Source organism: Ranitomeya imitator, chromosome 4 (genome assembly GCF_032444005.1).
Source record: "Ranitomeya imitator isolate aRanImi1 chromosome 4, aRanImi1.pri, whole genome shotgun sequence".
In the NCBI taxonomy this organism is placed as follows: domain Eukaryota; kingdom Metazoa; phylum Chordata; class Amphibia; order Anura; family Dendrobatidae; genus Ranitomeya; species Ranitomeya imitator.
In genome coordinates this window covers 317,632,793-317,653,032 of record NC_091285.1, presented here as the reverse complement: position 1 = coordinate 317,653,032, position 20,240 = coordinate 317,632,793, and the positions used below count along the sequence as shown (strand labels likewise).

The 20,240-nt window shown below is 44.6% G+C and overlaps 1 protein-coding gene across 2 annotated transcripts in view; it reads right to left on the bottom strand.

Annotated features, from left to right (window-relative positions):
* The window catches only part of KCND2 (potassium voltage-gated channel subfamily D member 2), a 757,023-nt gene extending 738,523 nt beyond the window's left edge, over positions 1-18,500 (bottom strand). The window contains exon 1 of one of the 2 annotated variants that reach the window (XM_069764865.1): positions 16,542-18,500. In XM_069764865.1, coding sequence (XP_069620966.1) covers positions 16,542-17,656 — 1,115 coding nt within the window. In that variant the 5' untranslated portion in view covers positions 17,657-18,500. The remainder of the gene's footprint in view (positions 1-16,541) is intronic. The other variant, XM_069764866.1, reaches the window with a different exon arrangement.
* Between the last annotated feature and the right edge of the window lie 1,740 nt (positions 18,501-20,240).

The following is a 20,240-nucleotide window of genomic DNA, read 5'->3' as shown; positions in this document are numbered from 1 at the left end:
AGAATTTGTATTATGGCAAGAAAAAAGCAGCTAAGTAAACAAAAACGAGTGGCCATCATTACTTTAAGAAATGAAGGTCAGTCAGTCCAAAAAATTGGGAAAAATTTGAAAGTGTCCCCAAGTGCAGTGACAAAAACCATCAAGCGATACAAAGAAACTGACCCACATGAGGACCGCCCCAGGAAAGGAAGACCAAAAGTCACCTCTGCTTCTGAGGATAAGTTTATCCAAGTCACCAGCCTCAGAAATCGCAGGTTAACAGCAGCTCAGATTAGAGACCAGGTCAATGCACAGAGAGTTCTAGCAGCAGACACATCTCTACAACAACTGTTAAGAGGAGACTTTGTGCAGCAGGCCTTCATGGTAAAATAGCTGCTAGGAAACCACTGCTAAGGACAGACAACAAGCAGAAGAGACTTGTTTGGGCTAAAGAACACTAGGAATGGACTTTAGACCAGTGGAAATCTGTGCTTTGGTCTGATGAGTCCAAATTTGAGATCTTTGGTTCCAACCACCATGTCTTTGTGCGATGCAGAAAACGTGAACGGATGGACTCTACATGCCTGGTTCCTACCGTGAAGCATGGAGGAGGATGTGTGATGGTGTGGGGGTGCTTTGCTAGTGACACTGTTGGGGATTTATTCAAAATTGAAGGCATACTGAACCAGCATGGCTACCACAGCATCTTGCAGCGGCATGCTATTCCATCCGGTTTGCGTTTAGTTTGACCATCATTTATTTTTCAACAGGACAATGACCCTAAACACACCTCCAGGCTGTGCAAGGGCTATTTGAACAAGAAGGAGAGTGATGGGGTGCTACGCCAGATGACCTGGCCTCCACAGTCATCAGACCTGAATCCAATCGAGATGGTTTGGGGTGAGCTGGACCGCAGAGTGAAGGCAAAAGGGCCAACAAGTGCTAAGCATCTCTGGGAACTCCTTCAAGATTGTTGGAAGACCATTGCCAGTGACTACTTCTTGAAGCTCATCAAGAGAATGCCAAGAGTGTGCAAAGCAGTCATCAAAGCAAAAGATGACTACTTTGAAGAACCTAGAATATAAGACATATTTTCAGTTGTTTCACACTTTTTTGTTAAGTGTATAATTCCACATGTGTTAATTCATAGTTTTGATGCCTTCAGTGTGAATGTACAATATTCATAGTCATGAAAATACAGAAAAATCTTTAAATGAGAAGGTGTGTCCAAACTTTTGGTCTGTACTGTACACAAGAGCCTCTGGATTATCTAATATATAAAGCTGAATGTGTGTGTGTGTGTGTGTGTGTGTGTGTGTGTGTGTGTGTGTGTGTGTGTGTGTGTGTGTGTGTGTATGTATGTCAGGGATTGGCATCTGCACCGTCGCAGCTACAGCCACAAAATTTTGCACAGTCACACATTTGGACCCCGAGAGCATCATAGGCTATGTTGTGAGGTGAAATTTTAACCCTGCGCGTTCCAATTCACCAAACAATTTTGCCCCTATCTACATAATGGGGAACAACTGAAAGGAAAAGTGTTGGAGGCAAATTGACAGCTGCCGGATGTGAACAAGGAATGAGAGCGATGGCGCCAAAGAGTATATACCGTACAGTTGCTATGCTGGGGCCCCGACATGGGATACTCACCACACATGGGGATATGAACACACACACAAAACACGCCACACACTACCACGTGCTTGAACACATATACCACCCTCAGCACACATTTCACCACACATACACCAACCTCGCCACATAAAAGTCGAAACACAAAAGTCGCCACTCAAAACTCGCCATGCGCAAAATTCGCCACATGCAAAACTAGGCTCACGCAAAACTCACCTCATGGAAAACTCACCACACGCAAAACTTGCACACATGGAAAAATTGCCACATGCACAAAAGTTGCAACACATGCAAAAGTTGCCTCACACAAAACTTGCACCTACTCAAAATGCACCACACATAAAACTCGGCACGCGCAAAACTCGCCATGAACAGAACTTGCTGCACACAACTTGCTACACTAACCTGTCACATGCAACTCGACACACAAAAAGTTGCTACACGCATGTCGCCACACAAAACTCATCTCACAAAAGTCACTACATGCATGCCGCCACACGCAACTCAACACACACACAACTTGACACATAAAACTTGCCCTAAAACACACACAAGTCTGGTATTATCCTTCAAAAATAAAAATCTGATTACGGTAATAAGCAGAACAACTACAAGAGCAACAAATGTATCATATAGGAAATACGGCAGCTGTCAGTCACATGACCTGTCTATTATGTGTATGTGTGAGCTAATATATACTGCCAGGGGGGAGGGCTTCCTGTTAGCTGGGGATTTATCAGGCTGCCAATTTAGCTTACAAATACTGAGATAAAAATACTGACCAAATAACATGTGAACGAGGTCTAATACAGGAGGAGATGACATACAGGTATATACTATATATAGGAGCAGATAACACACAGGTATATACTGTATACAAGAGCAGATGACACACAGGTAAATACTATATACAGGAGGAGATGACATACACGTACATACTATATACAGGGGGAGATGACTTACAGGTATATACTATATACAGGAGGAGATGACATACAGGTATATACTATATAAAAGAGATGACACATAGGTATATACAGGAGGAGATGACATACAGCAGGTATATACTATATACAGGGGAGATGACATACAGGTATATGCTGTATACAGGAGATGACATACAGGTATATACTATATATAAAAGGAGATGGCATACAGGTATATACTATATACAGAAGAGATTACATACAGGTATATACTATATACAGGAGGAGATGACACATAGGTATACACAATATACAGGAGGAGATGACATACAGCAGGTATATACTATTTACAGGGGAGATGGCATACAGGTATATACTATATACAGGGGAGATGACATACAGGTATATATACAGGAGATGAGAGGTGTGAGTGCAAAATGAGAGGCGTAAGGGAAAATAGTGGAGTGATCAGAAAATGACAGATGTGAGGTCGAAATGTCAAGTGTTAGGGGGGAATGAGAGGAGTGAGGGGGAGATGAGAGGAGTGAGGGGGAAAATGAGAGGTGTGAGGGAGAAAATGAGAGAAGTGAGGTGCTAAATGAGAGGGGTGATGGGAAAATAAGAGAGTGAGGTGCTATAACTAATCCCAGATATTTACTATGCCCAGGCAACGCCGGGCTCTTCAGCTAGTTCTTAATAAGAATATATGCTGCACTGTATGAGCATTAATATATTACTGGCGTGCTGCTGTAAATATGTACAAGAAAAAACACCAGAAAAAGATATGCACAAACTGGGATCACATATATATTAAATTTTATTATAACAAATCTTAACAACAAAAGGCAATAAACAGAACACACAATTAAAAACATTTAAAACTAGAACAGACCAACCCTCCTCCTCTAGGATATAAAGTAATACAAATAGGTATACAGATATTACACAGGGCATAAAGTCAGAAAAATACACATACATATCATCCAAATATTTGTCACATAAGAGATCGACAAAGCCCTATATGAAAATCCGTCTAGACCCCTATTATAGCCATAGTCTCCAGCCCCTAGTGAAGCAGCAATAATGCAAAAAACCAAAAAAAATAAGCCCAACCAATGTGGTGCTATATCCAGTATCCACACCCCCGCCACACACCCAAACCTGGACAACCAACCTCATACATCACCTAGTCTGGAATAAATCCAGATCAATGCCGGAATGGTCCCTAGGTGGCCAAGGTGCTGGGCAAGCGTGGAGAGGGTAATGAGAAAAGCCGGTACACAGAATCCGTGTGTCCCTAAGCAAGGCTGGATGTAACCAAGGGGTGACTGACGGAAAAAGAAAATCCAAGAGGAGGGTGACGGCCCCACGCGTTCCGACGCTACTAAGGCGTCTTCGTCAGGGGAAGGTAGTGAGGAATGTGTCCCGCATACGCCTTTTAAATGTACAACATAATGAGCGATGGGTTTCACCTGTGAGGCTGCGGCGGCGTGTATCCTCAGATGCCGACATATGGAGGGCGAACACTTCCGGTCATGCGTACATGGTCCCAGAGGTTTGACATTGCTCTTTAGTCTAACAGACTACGCACGCGCTATGGTCTCCAGGGAAACGTCCAATACCAAGGAGGAGAGAAAAGAGCGCAGGCGCCGAACTAGTAAGCACAAGGGCGACCCAGACATGCGCACTGCCCATTACGCTTTCTATTCCTTAATGAGAATGAGTCACAATATGGTGAAACCCAATACGGGTCTCTTACAGATCTAGGAACACGCCAGATATTGAGCGGCGCAAACTATCTCAGTGATATCCAGCGGGGTCCGCATTGGTATAAATAGTTAACCTAATATACTTGCAAGCGCAAGCACATATGAATACTAAGGAGATGATGCCTACACAGTGTGCACACTGTATCAGTCGGTCAAGTGCCTAAATCTGGACAAAGCCATGTCCAAACACCGGCACCTAACCTCCTGAACATAGGGGTGACGCTAAGCGTCATTCCTGGAAGATACACTATTAGGGAATATCAGTCATATAGCACCCCACCTACACATCAGAGATGAATAGTTACAAAATCAATGTTTTAGTACGGCAAAGCCTGCAAAAGTGCCGTTTTGCCGGAAAAGATGAAACTTCGACAGTGCAAGATAGATGTTGGAATTATCCATGGTAGTGCCGATAATGTCGAAGCCAAAACATGTACAAATCTGTAGTGAATATAAAAAGAACGCATAACTGATTCAGCAATGAAGGATAACCAGATGGTAAAAGTTATCTATCCAAGCGCCACAGTATGCGTGCTGCACTACAGAATATGTACATCTGCATGTCCAAACCAAGTATAGTGATACATACAAAATTCAGTGACACATAAATCCCAGCCACTCATGATGAAAAGCAGGCCGGTATAAAGTTTAACCCTTATAGAACCTCACAGACACTCAATTGGTCCAGATGGCAGAACAATCGTCCCAGGATCCACGATCTAAGGTGAGGAAGTTACAAAAAAAAAAAAAAAAAAAAAATTTTTATACTCCCTATTCTGATTCTCCTTTCTATTACCTTCCTTCCCTTCTCCCTCTCTTCCCCTTTCTTTAAAAATATATATATTTAAGTCATCAATCATAAAAAGTATATAAGTAGACTCAATTAGCTTCTGATGGAAGAAAATGCTGGAAAAATATAGTTGCCTAAATCTGCTTATAAAACCCGGTAAATAGTAGTTCCTCATTCATCCCCCCTGGGGCCCGACTATTCAAGTTGTAAATCCACTTGGACTCCCTCCTAAGGAGGTCTAATGTAATGTTCCCGCCTCTTACATCGGGCCTAACTCCTTCCAGGCCCATAACCCTCAGGCTACTTGCAGATCCACCATGTTCCTGTAAAAAGTGGCCTGCTACTGACGATAGTTTCTTACCCCTTCCTAGATCTATCTTGGCCGTATTGATATTAGAGAGGTGCTGCTGCACCCGGCGCCTCAGCTCCTGTGTAGTATAACCCACATATAATTTGGGACAGCCACATACCAAAGCATATACCAAATATCTGGTCCGACAATTGAAGTACGCAGAGGGCTCAATTCTCTTAGGAATATGTGGTAGAGTTAGGCCCGTATCAGAGATCATCAGGCCACAAATACTGCACCCTCCACATGGATAGGACCCAAATATCTGGCCACATGTGCCGCTTTTAGTAGTTGCCCGTTTAAAATGACTCGATACTAAATCATCCTTTAGGTTACGTGACCTCCTGGCCACCATCCTAGGAGTAGAGGCTAGCCAGGGGTGGAGTTTGGGTTCCGTCAATAGAATGTTCCAGTTCTTCTTCAAGATCTCATGAACATCCCTCCACTGATTGTGGTATACTGTAATCAAGTTGATAGGCTGTGTAGTCTTTTTCTCTCTTGGTTTAAGGATATCCTCACGTACACAACGTTGAGAATGCTGGAATGCCTGTGCAACCACTCTGTGTGGGTACCCCCTATCCCGAAATCTTCCTGTTAGTTTTCTGGATTCTGCCAAAAAATCCTCCTTGGTAGAGCAGTTCCTCTTGACCCTTAGGAATTGCCCCTTGGGTATGCTGTTCCGAAGGTGGACCGGATGCGCACTCTTATAATGCAATAGGCTGTTAGTCGCTGTTTCCTTCCTATGGAGACTCGTGACAATGTGGTTATCTCTCAAGATTATATTAAGATCCAGGAAATCAACCCCCGTGGAGGACACTTTTGATGTCAGTCTAATATTCCAGGGATTCCTGTTGAGAGAATCAATGAAGTTGTTACACTCATCCAGAGTTCCTGTCCAAAAGAATAGAACATCATCGATAAACCTATGCCACTCCAGCACACATCTTTGGAACATATGTAACTGATATACATGGGTCTCCTCCCACCACCCCATGTATAAGTTAGCATACGAAGGTGCGCATCTGGCACCCATAGCAGTGCCAGACGCTTGTCTGTAGAACGTGCGATCAAATATAAAATAATTCTTTTCTAGAACCATTTTTAACAGATCAAGAATAAAGCAATCATGATCTCTATCCCTACTTGATTTCTTGTCCAGAAAGTAGGTGATTGCATCAAGTCCCAATTTGTGGTCAATACTCGTGTAGAGAGACTCCACATCGAGTGTGATGATCAAGGTATCCCTCGGCACCTCAAGTTTACCAATTCTCTCAATCAGGTGCATCGAGTCCCGTATATAGGACCCTAAGGAGAATACCAGGGGCTGTAGAAAATAGTCCAGATATACACACGGCCTCTCAAACAACCCCCCAATCCCCGATATTATTGGCCTACCTGGGGGGTTATCCAAGCTCTTATGCACCTTCGGTAGCATATAAAACGTAGGAATCCTAGGTGTTTCGGTGGTCAAGAAGTCTTTTTCCCTTTTGTTAATAATCCCCAGGCCAAGAGCAGTCCGAACCAATCCATCAAGGTGTTTCTTGAAGACATCCGTAGGGTCCGAAGGCAAAACCTGGTAATGAGAGGTATTAAGCAGCTGTCTCTTAGCTTCGACCACATATAAGTCCTTAGGCCAGAGGACAATGTTGCCCCCTTTGTCGGCCTCTTTGATCACAAAGGAGTCCTGTTTTTTAAGATGCTTCAAGCAGCGGGCCTCCTCCCTGGTCAGGTTACCCAATCCCTTTTTGATAACTTTTAAATTGGCAATGTCTCTACTCACGGTCTCAAAAAATATTTGTACGACCGGAATGAGTGAAAATATCGGGGATTGGGGGGTTGTTTGAGAGGCCGTGTGTATATCTGGACTATTTTCTACAGCCCCTGGTATTCTCCTTAGGGTCCTATATACGGGACTCGATGCACCTGATTGAGAGAATTGGTAAACTTGAGGTGCCGAGGGATACCTTGATCATCACACTCGATGTGGAGTCTCTCTACACGAGTATTGACCACAAATTGGGACTTGATGCAATCACCTACTTTCTGGACAAGAAATCAAGTAGGGATAGAGATCATGATTGCTTTATTCTTGATCTGTTAAAAATGGTTCTAGAAAAGAATTATTTTATATTTGATCGCACGTTCTACAGACAAGCGTCTGGCACTGCTATGGGTGCCAGATGCGCACCTTCGTATGCTAACTTATACATGGGGTGGTGGGAGGAGACCCATGTATATCAGTTACATATGTTCCAAAGATGTGTGCTGGAGTGGCATAGGTTTATCTTGATCTGTTAAAAATGGTTCTAGAAAAGAATTATTTTATATTTGATCGCACGTTCTACAGACAAGCGTCTGGCACTGCTATGGGTGCCAGATGCGCACCTTCGTATGCTAACTTATACATGGGGTGGTGGGAGGAGACCCATGTATATCAGTTACATATGTTCCAAAGATGTGTGCTGGAGTGGCATAGGTTTATCGATGATGTTCTATTCTTTTGGACAGGAACTCTGGATGAGTGTAACAACTTCATTGATTCTCTCAACAGGAATCCCTGGAATATTAGACTGACATCAAAAGTGTCCTCCACGGGGGTTGATTTCCTGGATCTTAATATAATCTTGAGAGATAACCACATTGTCACGAGTCTCCATAGGAAGGAAACAGCGACTAACAGCCTATTGCATTATAAGAGTGCGCATCCGGTCCACCTTCGGAACAGCATACCCAAGGGGCAATTCCTAAGGGTCAAGAGGAACTGCTCTACCAAGGAGGATTTTTTGGCAGAATCCAGAAAACTAACAGGAAGATTTCGGGATAGGGGGTACCCACACAGAGTGGTTGCACAGGCATTCCAGCATTCTCAACGTTGTGTACGTGAGGATATCCTTAAACCAAGAGAGAAAAAGACTACACAGCCTATCAACTTGATTACAGTATACCACAATCAGTGGAGGGATGTTCATGAGATCTTGAAGAAGAACTGGAACATTCTATTGACGGAACCCAAACTCCACCCCTGGCTAGCCTCTACTCCTAGGATGGTGGCCAGGAGGTCACGTAACCTAAAGGATGATTTAGTATCGAGTCATTTTAAACGGGCAACTACTAAAAGCGGCACATGTGGCCAGATATTTGGGTCCTATCCATGTGGAGGGTGCAGTATTTGTGGCCTGATGATCTCTGATACGGGCCTAACTCTACCACATATTCCTAAGAGAATTGAGCCCTCTGCGTACTTCAATTGTCGGACCAGATATTTGGTATATGCTTTGGTATGTGGCTGTCCCAAATTATATGTGGGTTATACTACACAGGAGCTGAGGCGCCGGGTGCAGCAGCACCTCTCTAATATCAATACGGCCAAGATAGATCTAGGAAGGGGTAAGAAACTATCGTCAGTAGCAGGCCACTTTTTACAGGAACATGGTGGATCTGCAAGTAGCCTGAGGGTTATGGGCCTGGAAGGAGTTAGGCCCGATGTAAGAGGCGGGAACATTACATTAGACCTCCTTAGGAGGGAGTCCAAGTGGATTTACAACTTGAATAGTCGGGCCCCAGGGGGGATGAATGAGGAACTACTATTTACCGGGTTTTATAAGCAGATTTAGGCAACTATATTTTTCCAGCATTTTCTTCCATCAGAAGCTAATTGAGTCTACTTATATACTTTTTATGATTGATGACTTAAATATATATATTTTTAAAGAAAGGGGAAGAGAGGGAGAAGGGAAGGAAGGTAATAGAAAGGAGAATCAGAATAGGGAGTATAAAATTTTTTTTTTTTTTTTTTTTTTTGTAACTTCCTCACCTTAGATCGTGGATCCTGGGACGATTGTTCTGCCATCTGGACCAATTGAGTGTCTGTGAGGTTCTATAAGGGTTAAACTTTATACCGGCCTGCTTTTCATCATGAGTGGCTGGGATTTATGTGTCACTGAATTTTGTATGTATCACTATACTTGGTTTGGACATGCAGATGTACATATTCTGTAGTGCAGCACGCATACTGTGGCGCTTGGATAGATAACTTTTACCATCTGGTTATCCTTCATTGCTGAATCAGTTATGCGTTCTTTTTATATTCACTACAGATTTGTACATGTTTTGGCTTCGACATTATCGGCACTACCATGGATAATTCCAACATCTATCTTGCACTGTCGAAGTTTCATCTTTTCCGGCAAAACGGCACTTTTGCAGGCTTTGCCGTACTAAAACATTGATTTTGTAACTATTCATCTCTGATGTGTAGGTGGGGTGCTATATGACTGATATTCCCTAATAGTGTATCTTCCAGGAATGACGCTTAGCGTCACCCCTATGTTCAGGAGGTTAGGTGCCGGTGTTTGGACATGGCTTTGTCCAGATTTAGGCACTTGACCGACTGATACAGTGTGCACACTGTGTAGGCATCATCTCCTTAGTATTCATATGTGCTTGCGCTTGCAAGTATATTAGGTTAACTATTTATACCAATGCGGACCCCGCTGGATATCACTGAGATAGTTTGCGCCGCTCAATATCTGGCGTGTTCCTAGATCTGTAAGAGACCCGTATTGGGTTTCACCATATTGTGACTCATTCTCATTAAGGAATAGAAAGCGTAATGGGCAGTGCGCATGTCTGGGTCGCCCTTGTGCTTACTAGTTCGGCGCCTGCGCTCTTTTCTCTCCTCCTTGGTATTGGACGTTTCCCTGGAGACCATAGCGCGTGCGTAGTCTGTTAGACTAAAGAGCAATGTCAAACCTCTGGGACCATGTAAGCATGACCGGAAGTGTTCGCCCTCCATATGTCGGCATCTGAGGATACACGCCGCCGCAGCCTCACAGGTGAAACCCATCGCTCATTATGTTGTACATTTAAAAGGCGTATGCGGGACACATTCCTCACTACCTTCCCCTGACGAAGACGCCTTAGTAGCGTCGGAACGCGTGGGGCCGTCACCCTCCTCTTGGATTTTCTTTTTCCGTCAGTCACCCCTTGGTTACATCCAGCCTTGCTTAGGGACACACGGATTCTGTGTACCGGCTTTTCTCATTACCCTCTCCACGCTTGCCCAGCACCTTGGCCACCTAGGGACCATTCCGGCATTGATCTGGATTTATTCCAGACTAGGTGATGTATGAGGTTGGTTGTCCAGGTTTGGGTGTGTGGCGGGGGTGTGGATACTGGATATAGCACCACATTGGTTGGGCTTATTTTTTTTTGGTTTTTTGCATTATTGCTGCTTCACTAGGGGCTGGAGACTATGGCTATAATAGGGGTCTAGACGGATTTTCATATAGGGCTTTGTCGATCTCTTATGTGACAAATATTTGGATGATATGTATGTGTATTTTTCTGACTTTATGCCCTGTGTAATATCTGTATACCTATTTGTATTACTTTATATCCTAGAGGAGGAGGGTTGGTCTGTTCTAGTTTTAAATGTTTTTAACTGTGTGTTCTGTTTATTGCCTTTTGTTGTTAAGATTTGTTATAATAAAATTTAATATATATGTGATCCCAGTTTGTGCATATCTTTTTCTGGTGTTTTTTCTTGTACATTGTTTATATGCACGTGGTTGATCACCGTTGTATTTTGTGCGGTGCCCGCCTACCTTTGTTGCTTATACTGCTGTAAATATGTCCCTCAATATTGTTGTCCATGCTGCAAATCACTGTTGTAGAGAAAAATAACAATGTGTAGCAATGGAAAATGTACCACAAAGTCTCACGGTTAAACATTTTTCTCTGGAAAATGTAATTGTGCATTTTTGGACAATTACTGAAAAATCTCAATTAATCTGGTGAACGATGTAACGGTACGTTCTGACATCTAAACATTTTCAGGCTATGCTGAAGGTTTCTGTCGTGTGCAAGATTTTCTCTGCATATCGATTGCAGTCCTAGTTCAACATGCAAGCCCCTTATCCATAATGTAATAATAAAATAAATTATGATATGCCACTCCAACCCTATATCAGTGACAGGCCTGAATATACATGTAATAGGCATATGACCTGAGATCAGCAATAATGGTCCTATGAACAACAGCAGCCTACCCATGATATAGACAAAAAAATAGCACCTGGGTGAAGTAGCTGAGAAGACAGGTGCTGAAAAGAGGGATGCGAAGAAGAATGCAGGTATATGGCACAGGTTAGGGGTTTGCCATATGGATACAGACCTCAGTCTCTGTGTAGTGAGGCTTTAAGGCAAGTCTACAGAAGGTTCACTCATCATATAGGTTTAAGTTGTCCAATTTTTGATTAAACAGTTGTATATAATGCTTATCAGAGTTCTGGTCTCACTTCTTAATAATGCCTAATACAACATTGCATCGATCATGCCTTGATTTAGTGAAAGAAATGCATTCTGTACTGCCAAGTTGCCAGAAGACAATAGACAGCTTTCTCTACATGTTAATCACTTTAAGAATAGGTTTCCATATGTTACGCTTAGCTTTAGATCTTCCTGCAGGCCATTATCATACAGAAGACTGTAGAGCCCTTCCATAACTGCAACAGCTGCCCCTACATACTTGACATGCAAGTGGACATAAAACATTTGTGCTGTATCATATTTTGTCTCCCGTAGCAGTCCATAAGACTCTGCTGTCCCATTGTATGGTTCCTGGATTCACACATTGTCTGGATTCTAACACCTTACATATGGATCCAAGAGAACACAGTAAAACTAAACTGATGTACACCAATGGAAAACTGGTTTGGTCATATATGAGAAAGATTCTTGGAGAGAAGAAAAGTATGAGTTATAGCCATTGCCTTCAGACATGTTAACATACACCATTCCACTGTTAATTCATTCTGCTATATACTGTGTTGCAGAGAGGCTGTAGACTCCAACCAAATCAACCTTTTTTTACAGAAGCCCTATTGCAAAAATGCTCAGACAAAAATACATCAGCTTCCTACACACAACACCGTGACTTTGTTCAGACTCTACTATGTCTTCTTGTACATCACAGAGACCCTGAACAATGTAATCCCTATAGAAAGGAGACTATTATTTGACTGGCTGGCTTCTCAGGTTGAGGCTCCTCAATATTACTGCTCCAGAAAACTAATAGGATAACATTTCCTTCTCACTGGACTGCTGATAGTTTTGATTTCAACTATTATAACAACTTTAATCTGTTAACAATGAAAGGAATGGATAAAACACTGTAGTCTCTAAAAGCAAATAGTACCTCTAAAGAGTTAAAGAGGTTGTCCACTACTAGGTCAACCCCTTCTTAAATGAAATGTTCGACCCCGATAAAATAATAAAGCCTACTGTATACTCCACTCCGGTGTCGGGTACGTTACAACGGTGTTGGCTCTCACGGTCCCGTGTTGTGATGCAGTGGAATGACACGTGATGCCGGGCATTCAATCAGCGCTAGCGTCACTGTCTCCGCCTTCGGACAAACTGATCATGAAAAGGAAGTCTGGGCTGCAGCTGATCCCTGGCTTCCTTTTCAATAACAAAGCCTAACTCACCTCCCGTGCTGGCGCCGTTCCCCTGTGTCGGCACTCGCTCTCCCTGGAGCTGTGGTTCTGTGTTATGACACGTGACGCGGGTGCCCAATCAGCGCTCGCGTCACTGTCTCCACCTTCAGAGAAACTGAACATGAAAAGGAAGCCAGGGATCAGCTGCAGCCCAGACTTCTTCTTCATGTTCAGTTTGTCCGAGGGTGGAGACAGTGACGCCAGCGCTGATTGGGTGCTGGGCATCACATGTCAGTCCACCGCATCACAGCCCCGGGGCCGTGAGAGCCAACTCTGCCAGAACGTACATGGCACGGGAATGGAGTATATGGTAGGCTTTATTATTTTATCGGGTTGAACATTTAGTTTTAAGAAGGTAAAACAAAAAATGACTAGAAAATACACCAGTGCCCTTATAGATAGGGAAGAAGATTGAGGGTGCTAAAAAGCTTCAGATAGTGGAATCTGTGTGTGGGTTCCAATGCTGATGAAACAGAAAATAGCCTATATTTATGGACTCTGTTGCGCTAATAGCTTTGTATGTTAATCACTAATAGGATGCGTGAGTCACACATTAGGCGGTGTAGAGGATCATATATTAGTGCTGTAGGCTACGCAAGCTTTTGTTGTTTAGGCCCCTTTCACACATCAGTCTTTTACCGTCAGTCTCAATCCGGCAAACTTTGAAAAAAACGGATCCGGCGAATATTGCCGCTGGATCCATTTTTTTTCTCATAGACTTGTATTAGAGATGGATTGCGACGGATGGTCTCACGTTTCATCCGTCGGTCGCCGGATCCGTCGAAAATTGTTCATCCGGTGGCTGGAGAAAACGGACATTTTAACATTTTTTGTGTCTGTGGAAAAAACAGACAGCGACGGATCCATCGTCATCCGTTGTTTGCTAGAATGGAAGCCTATGGCACCGGATCCATCAAATGACGGAATCCGTCGCCGGATTCCGTTTTTTTAAACAGAGAATACTCCAATTTTATTAGGATCCAATTAGCTGGATCAGCTACTCGGATCCGGTGAAAGAACGGATCCATCGCATCAGTTTTTCACAATCTGCGACAGATCCGTTTTTTTCCACATTTGACGGATTGTGACTGATGGCAATAAAACGATGTGTGAAAGGGGCCTTTACTGTCATCAAAACTGCTCCACACTTTTGCTAGAAGAAACAGATTTCCAAAAGAAGGAGTGATAACCTATCTATTATGATAAAAATGGCTTTATATATAACTCATTGTTCATCGGTGTAAGTGCACATGGTTCAAATAGAGTGAGTAGTGTAAGACGTACTAATTTAGTGCCACCGATTGAATATACTTTTACACTGATTTAACTGTTAAGCTGGCACTGATGGTGCTGGTGAGTACCGAACACTTCACACTCCCGTAATAGGCTGGCACTGCAGGTGCTTGTGCTACTGCTAGTCAGAACCGATAAGCGGATGGTGGACTTTCGAATAGCGACAGTTGCGGCAGTGTGTCTGTCCTGTGTTTATTCCATTGGAGAAGGAGTTCAGGTCAACGCTGTAGAATTTTAACACTATCTATGGAGCAGCTTTTTTTATTTTTAATTACGGTATGTTCCGATAGGTAAAACCATAGAATTCAAAGAGGGTGTACTTAGTTTTTCTCATGAATGTATTTATACCATGCCGGTGCATCCCTATATAATTTAGATTTAGGACTACATAGAGACTGCTCTCTGGACAACACATTTCTGAAATACACAAAAATAATCATTCACGCTGGAGTGACGGAATTATATGAAGACAAAATACCCTTTGATTAGCATGAGGAAACTTATTCACAAGGGACGTTGTTTCATATTCCTGTACAACGAAACATGAAATTGACTGAGTTGATGTGAGACTTGTAAAATATTTCTGAGAATATCTTAGTAGCTGTTGGACGGAATATGTTAAAGGCACACAAAACCCAAAATATGCCGCCTATAAAACACAGAGCACTTACAAACATTTATGCAAAAGTCTCTGTAGGACTTCTCGGACCTGGAGATATTTGGTATTTGTAAGAACATTACAGACATCCTATGAACAGTATGAAATAGCTGCATATATACAGGCATAATATGGGGACTGGTCCAAAGCCACTGGGACCCTGGAGATGCTAATGGAGTTCCAACTTTTGGTAGAGAGGATGCAATGAGCTCAAAGTTACTCTTGAATATATTGAAAAATACAGAAACAGCTGAGTGCAGAAGGTTCTCTGGGGAGAAGTGCCATCATGTACATAGTCACACTCCATTAAATACAACTTAGAATATGGATAAAGTCAAAACACATTGACACAACTGTATCTCACAATAGAGAGAGACTACTCCTCTCTAAGAGCCACCTTGTCATTTCAGTACTCGGGTTGGGAGTCTTACTTAGAAAATCCCTAAAGATTAACATGCCATAAAAGTTTCTTGGAAAACCCTATTCCTTCTTCAGCTTTCTGAGTGTAGGAGTAAAACATCACTGATGAATCAGAATTTACAAGCTTTGTTTTCAGACCTTAACTATGGAGAAACATAGGCATATTTAAAGGGGTTTTCTGGGGATATAGAACATTGGCCCTGAAGTAGGGAATGTTATAATAAAAACAAATATGAATTACTTAACCCTTCAATCCTCTTCCACTTCAGTGCTTCTGCTTGTGGTCCGCGGTGGTACCAAAAGTGATTAAGTCTGGTCTATCAGCCCAGAATCTCTGGCCTTCTTGGTCACTTGGTGTACATGCAAACGTCACGACAGAGGTGACTGATGAATGGGACATAGTCACTTTCTGGGACCATTGTAACATAACATTATGTATCCGTACTCCAACAGAGTTTTGTATATCCAAAATATCACAAAACATCATATTCTCACAATAGAAACAACTTCTCAACTGAGGTTCGGTTCTATATCTGCTTATGCCTACCCTGTGTTACAGTTCATCGTGACCTTTATGTGGACACGGTGAACTGCGGGACCGCTAAATATTCAAGGTGTTGCTATATCATTTATCACGAGATGGAGAAAACGATAAACTGTGGAGAGGTGGCAACATATGATCACTATTCATACAAGTCAATGGGATGTCTGAAAATAATCATCAGCTCATGAATTGTGTCCAGAAGTAGAGTCCTCTCCTGCCTAGACGTGCGGAGAATTCTCTCCAGGATGCATGTCTTTAATGATGGACGGTCAACAAGTGCAACCTCTAGAAGTTCACGGTCAAGGTAGGAGCTCCATGTAGTTTACTATTAGCCCTAGGAGTCTATGACATATTTACAGCTCTGGTCTAAGGGAACATGAAACAGTAAATCTTGACCTACTTCATGATGCTACTACACCTTATCGTCCGCTCATACACAGCAGCCCCAGTCAGGCTCAGGTACACATTCAAGATTGTTGCTCCACATTCCTGACTACATATGCTTGGAAGAATACATTATTACAAACGATGGTTTTTGGATTATACTACCATGAGCAAAGTCAACCAGAGAGCGTGCACATTGTGTCATGACAGGTGACATGCTTTGCCAATGACACATATAAAGAAATTAGTCAACAAGAAACAGAAATGTTAAGTATTTAGCACACAACGTAAAACTTACCCTAGTGTTGTCATGGTCACAATGGTGTACCAAAACGCCGCGGGTATACTAGTGAATTTGCTGTTTAGGGAGCCCTTCTCCGCATAAAACATTACGGTGGCAAAGATGATGATGGCCATAGTAAGGGAGAATAGCAGAAAGCCCAATTCCGAGGCACAGCTCTTAAGAGTATAACCCAAGATCCGCAGGCCTTGCGAGTGGCGGGAAAACTTAAAGATCCGAAATACCCGGAACACCCTCAGTGTTACAAAAGCACCACTCACGTCTTCGTTGTTTGTCATGACCAGACCTATGTAATAGGGCATGATGGCCACCACATCAATGATGCTCATGACACTTCGTACAAACCGGTATCGACTGGGCGCAGCCACCAACCGCAGCAAGTACTCCACAGTGAAAATCATGACACACGCTGTATCCAGACAGAAAAAGGCCACCACGTAACGCTCACCACACGGTAACTCCCGCACGGATCCCGGCATTGTACCACACGGCACAGTCTCCACCACATTGGCGATGACGGACACTGCAATGAAAAAACCAGTTACATAGTAGAATACTAAAGCGAGCGTACTGGTGTGTGGGTTCTCGAACGCTCGCCACATCTTCTGCCTTGCCGACATGGGGGGCAGGGGACCCTCCATTGTGCTATCGGATTCAGCATCGTCCAATAATCTCTCAGCATTCTCCCTTCTCCGATCCTTATATTCCTCGTAACAGCAGTCCCCGACAATCTCCGGGATGATTCCAAAAAATGCCAGTTCTTCATCGTATGCCGCAATACACTCATGGCGCGGGTAGTGAAGTTTACCTGTGCGGTAAAAGTTGAGAATGTTGCGGAAAATGTCCGGGTCCCTATCAAAGAAATATTCTCCTGTATCCTGATTAAAGAAGAAGTCTTTCTCCGTGCTGCCGAGGAGAGTATCCGGGTAGCGCTCTAGCGTGTTCCTCCATGTCTGGAAGCGGGTACCGCTGACGTTTAATACAATTAAGGAGTCCTGAGACCTTCGTTTTTCTCCTCGAGGTGGAGGTGGCATACGGCCTGAAGCTACCGGCATCCAGCCGATGGCCGCTGCCCGGGCGAAGGGTAGCCATGCTGCCACCCCAGCTGCCATGGTGGTGGTGTAGGCTTAGGTTTCGGATGGTACAGTAGGCTCTCTGTTTAGGAGGAGTTCTTCTTATAGGGTGCGATACCAGACAGTGCAGCAATCTCCATCCACATGTGTCTCAGCTGCGGCGTTCAGTCTATGCCCAGGGCTGGCTACCATGTGGAAGGGGCACAGGAGGGCACAGGTATGCAGCCTCTGCCAGGGACTGGCACACAACACACATACATGCAGTGGCATGGCTGACTTCTGCAGAGCCCACGCTGGGTGCCATGGCCAGCCTGGAAGCCTGGGAGGCAGCTGCTACCATGTCGTGCCCAGGTGCCGCACGCGTGGTCTGTGATGGACCGGCTCCAGCTCGTACCTGGACGGGACTCACCAGTCACCACAGCCCGACCGCCGGCAGCAACAAGTCGGCACAATCCCGGAGCGTGCACCGCGCTCCCAGCTCTCCGGGGCCGGCACGTCTCTGCTCACACCGGGCGGCAGTCCATCTCAGCAGCACGGGAAGCCCTCCCCCTACCGCCGGAGCCCAGACATGTGCGGTCCCCGCCGGACAGGTGTGTGTGCGGACATGCGGCTAGCGGGAGCGGAACGCCGGCATTCCGCAGCGTCCGTGCAGCAGCAAGACTGAAGGATGCGACATTATCGCTATATGGCGCACAGCAGCGTGGAACAACATAGACGAAACGGCTCTGCTTCACCGAAGAGTTGCACTGAAGTTGCAAAAAGTCCAATAGACGAAGAATATCGACCCGAGGAGACAAATCCGGGAGTCAGGCGCAGTGTGCAGTGCTGCTGGATGCCACAGGATAGATAACGTCCCCCTCAGGAGCACCCATTCTGACAGATCGCCGAAGACACGGGAAATCCCGCCATCTCACCGCTAGATGGCGCACGAAGTCAGATGACGGCGCTACATGAGGAGCCAGGTGGCATCACACAGCAGAGCTGAGGCGGCGCCTGCAGGAAGGAGTCCTCTTACCGCTGCACGCGGAGCCACTTCTGTTCTCTCCCTCAAAGACCGCAACACAAGTAGTATAAGTAATTCTAGCTTAAAGGGATTGTCCACACCTGTGGTCTGTTAAAACGCAGTCAAGCGAAGCGTGGTGAAAAATAAAAAATACAGCATACTTACCCAGCAATCTTACCCACCTGTCCCTGCCCATCGGTCTCTGGGCTTAGGATTGCTAGGTGACTATCCTACCCGCAGAGGATGGCTAGGTGAATATCTTAGGCTACTTTCACACTAGCGTCGTACGTCGCACGTCGCAATGCGTCGTTTTGGTGAAAAAAACACATCCTGCAAAGTTGGCTGCAGAATGCGTTTTTTCCCCATAGACTAACATTAGCAACGCATTGCCACACGTCGCAACCGTCGTGCGACTGTTGCGTCGTGTTGTGGCGGACCGTCGGAACAAAAAAAGTTACATGTAACGTTTTTTTGTGCGCCGTGTCCGCCATTTCCGACCGCGCATGCGCGGCCGGAACTCCGCCCCCTCCTCCCCGCAACTCACAATGGGGCAGCGGATGCGTTGTAATAATGCATCCGCTGCCCCGTTGTGCTGCGTTGTCACAGCATGCGTCGGTACGTCGGCCCGATGCACTGCAACGGGCCGACGCCGATGCTAGTGTGAAAGTAGCCTTTGGCCTCTTTCACACTTCCGTCTTTTCAGATCCGTTGCAATGCGTCGTTTTGGGGAAAAAAACGTATCCTGCAAATGTGTCCGCAGGATCCGTTTTTCCCATAGACTTGTATTAGCGATGGATCGCGACGGATGGCCACACGTCGCATCCGTCGTGCGACGGATCCGTCGTGTTTTAGCGGACCATCGTCTGGAAAAAACGTTCAATGTAACGTTTTTTGTCTGCGTCGTGACACGTCGTATGACGGAATCCAGCGCTGGAATCCATTTTTTTACACTGACCATGCTCAGAATCAGGAATTTGTAGCCAATTGGCCAGACAGGCCCCAAATCTATATAAAGCTGGCCTGGGGCGTCACCCCCAAATGTGCCAGCAAGACTCCTGCCAGCCTGAAGACAGCCAGCCAGTCAATATATTGGTTTCCCTATTTTCCAGTAGCCAATCACATTTGGGAGACTCCCATTTTTAGGAATGGAAAATGGATCCGTCAAAACAACGGATGAAACGGATGGTAAAAATGGACAAAACGGATGCAACGGATCCAGTTTCTCGACGGAACTGTCTAGCAGATCCGTCGAAATACTGGATGCGTTGTATTCGTTTTTCACTATTTTTGACGCATCCGTCGATACGTCACGCCGACGCATTGTGACGGATTCAAAAGAGCGGAAGTGTGAAAGAGGCCTTACCCGCAGAGGATCGCTAGGTGAATATTACCCGCAGAGAATTTCTAGTTGAACATCTTACCTGCAGAGGATCGCTAGGTGAACATCTTAGGCTACTAATACACTTGCGTTGTTTGCTGTATGTTGCAATGCGTCATTTTTTAGAAAAAAAACGCATCCTGCAAATGTGCCCGCAGGATGCGTTCTTTCTCCATTGACTTGCATTAGCGACGCATTGCCACACGTTGCATCCGTCGTGCGACAGATGCGTCGTGTTTTGG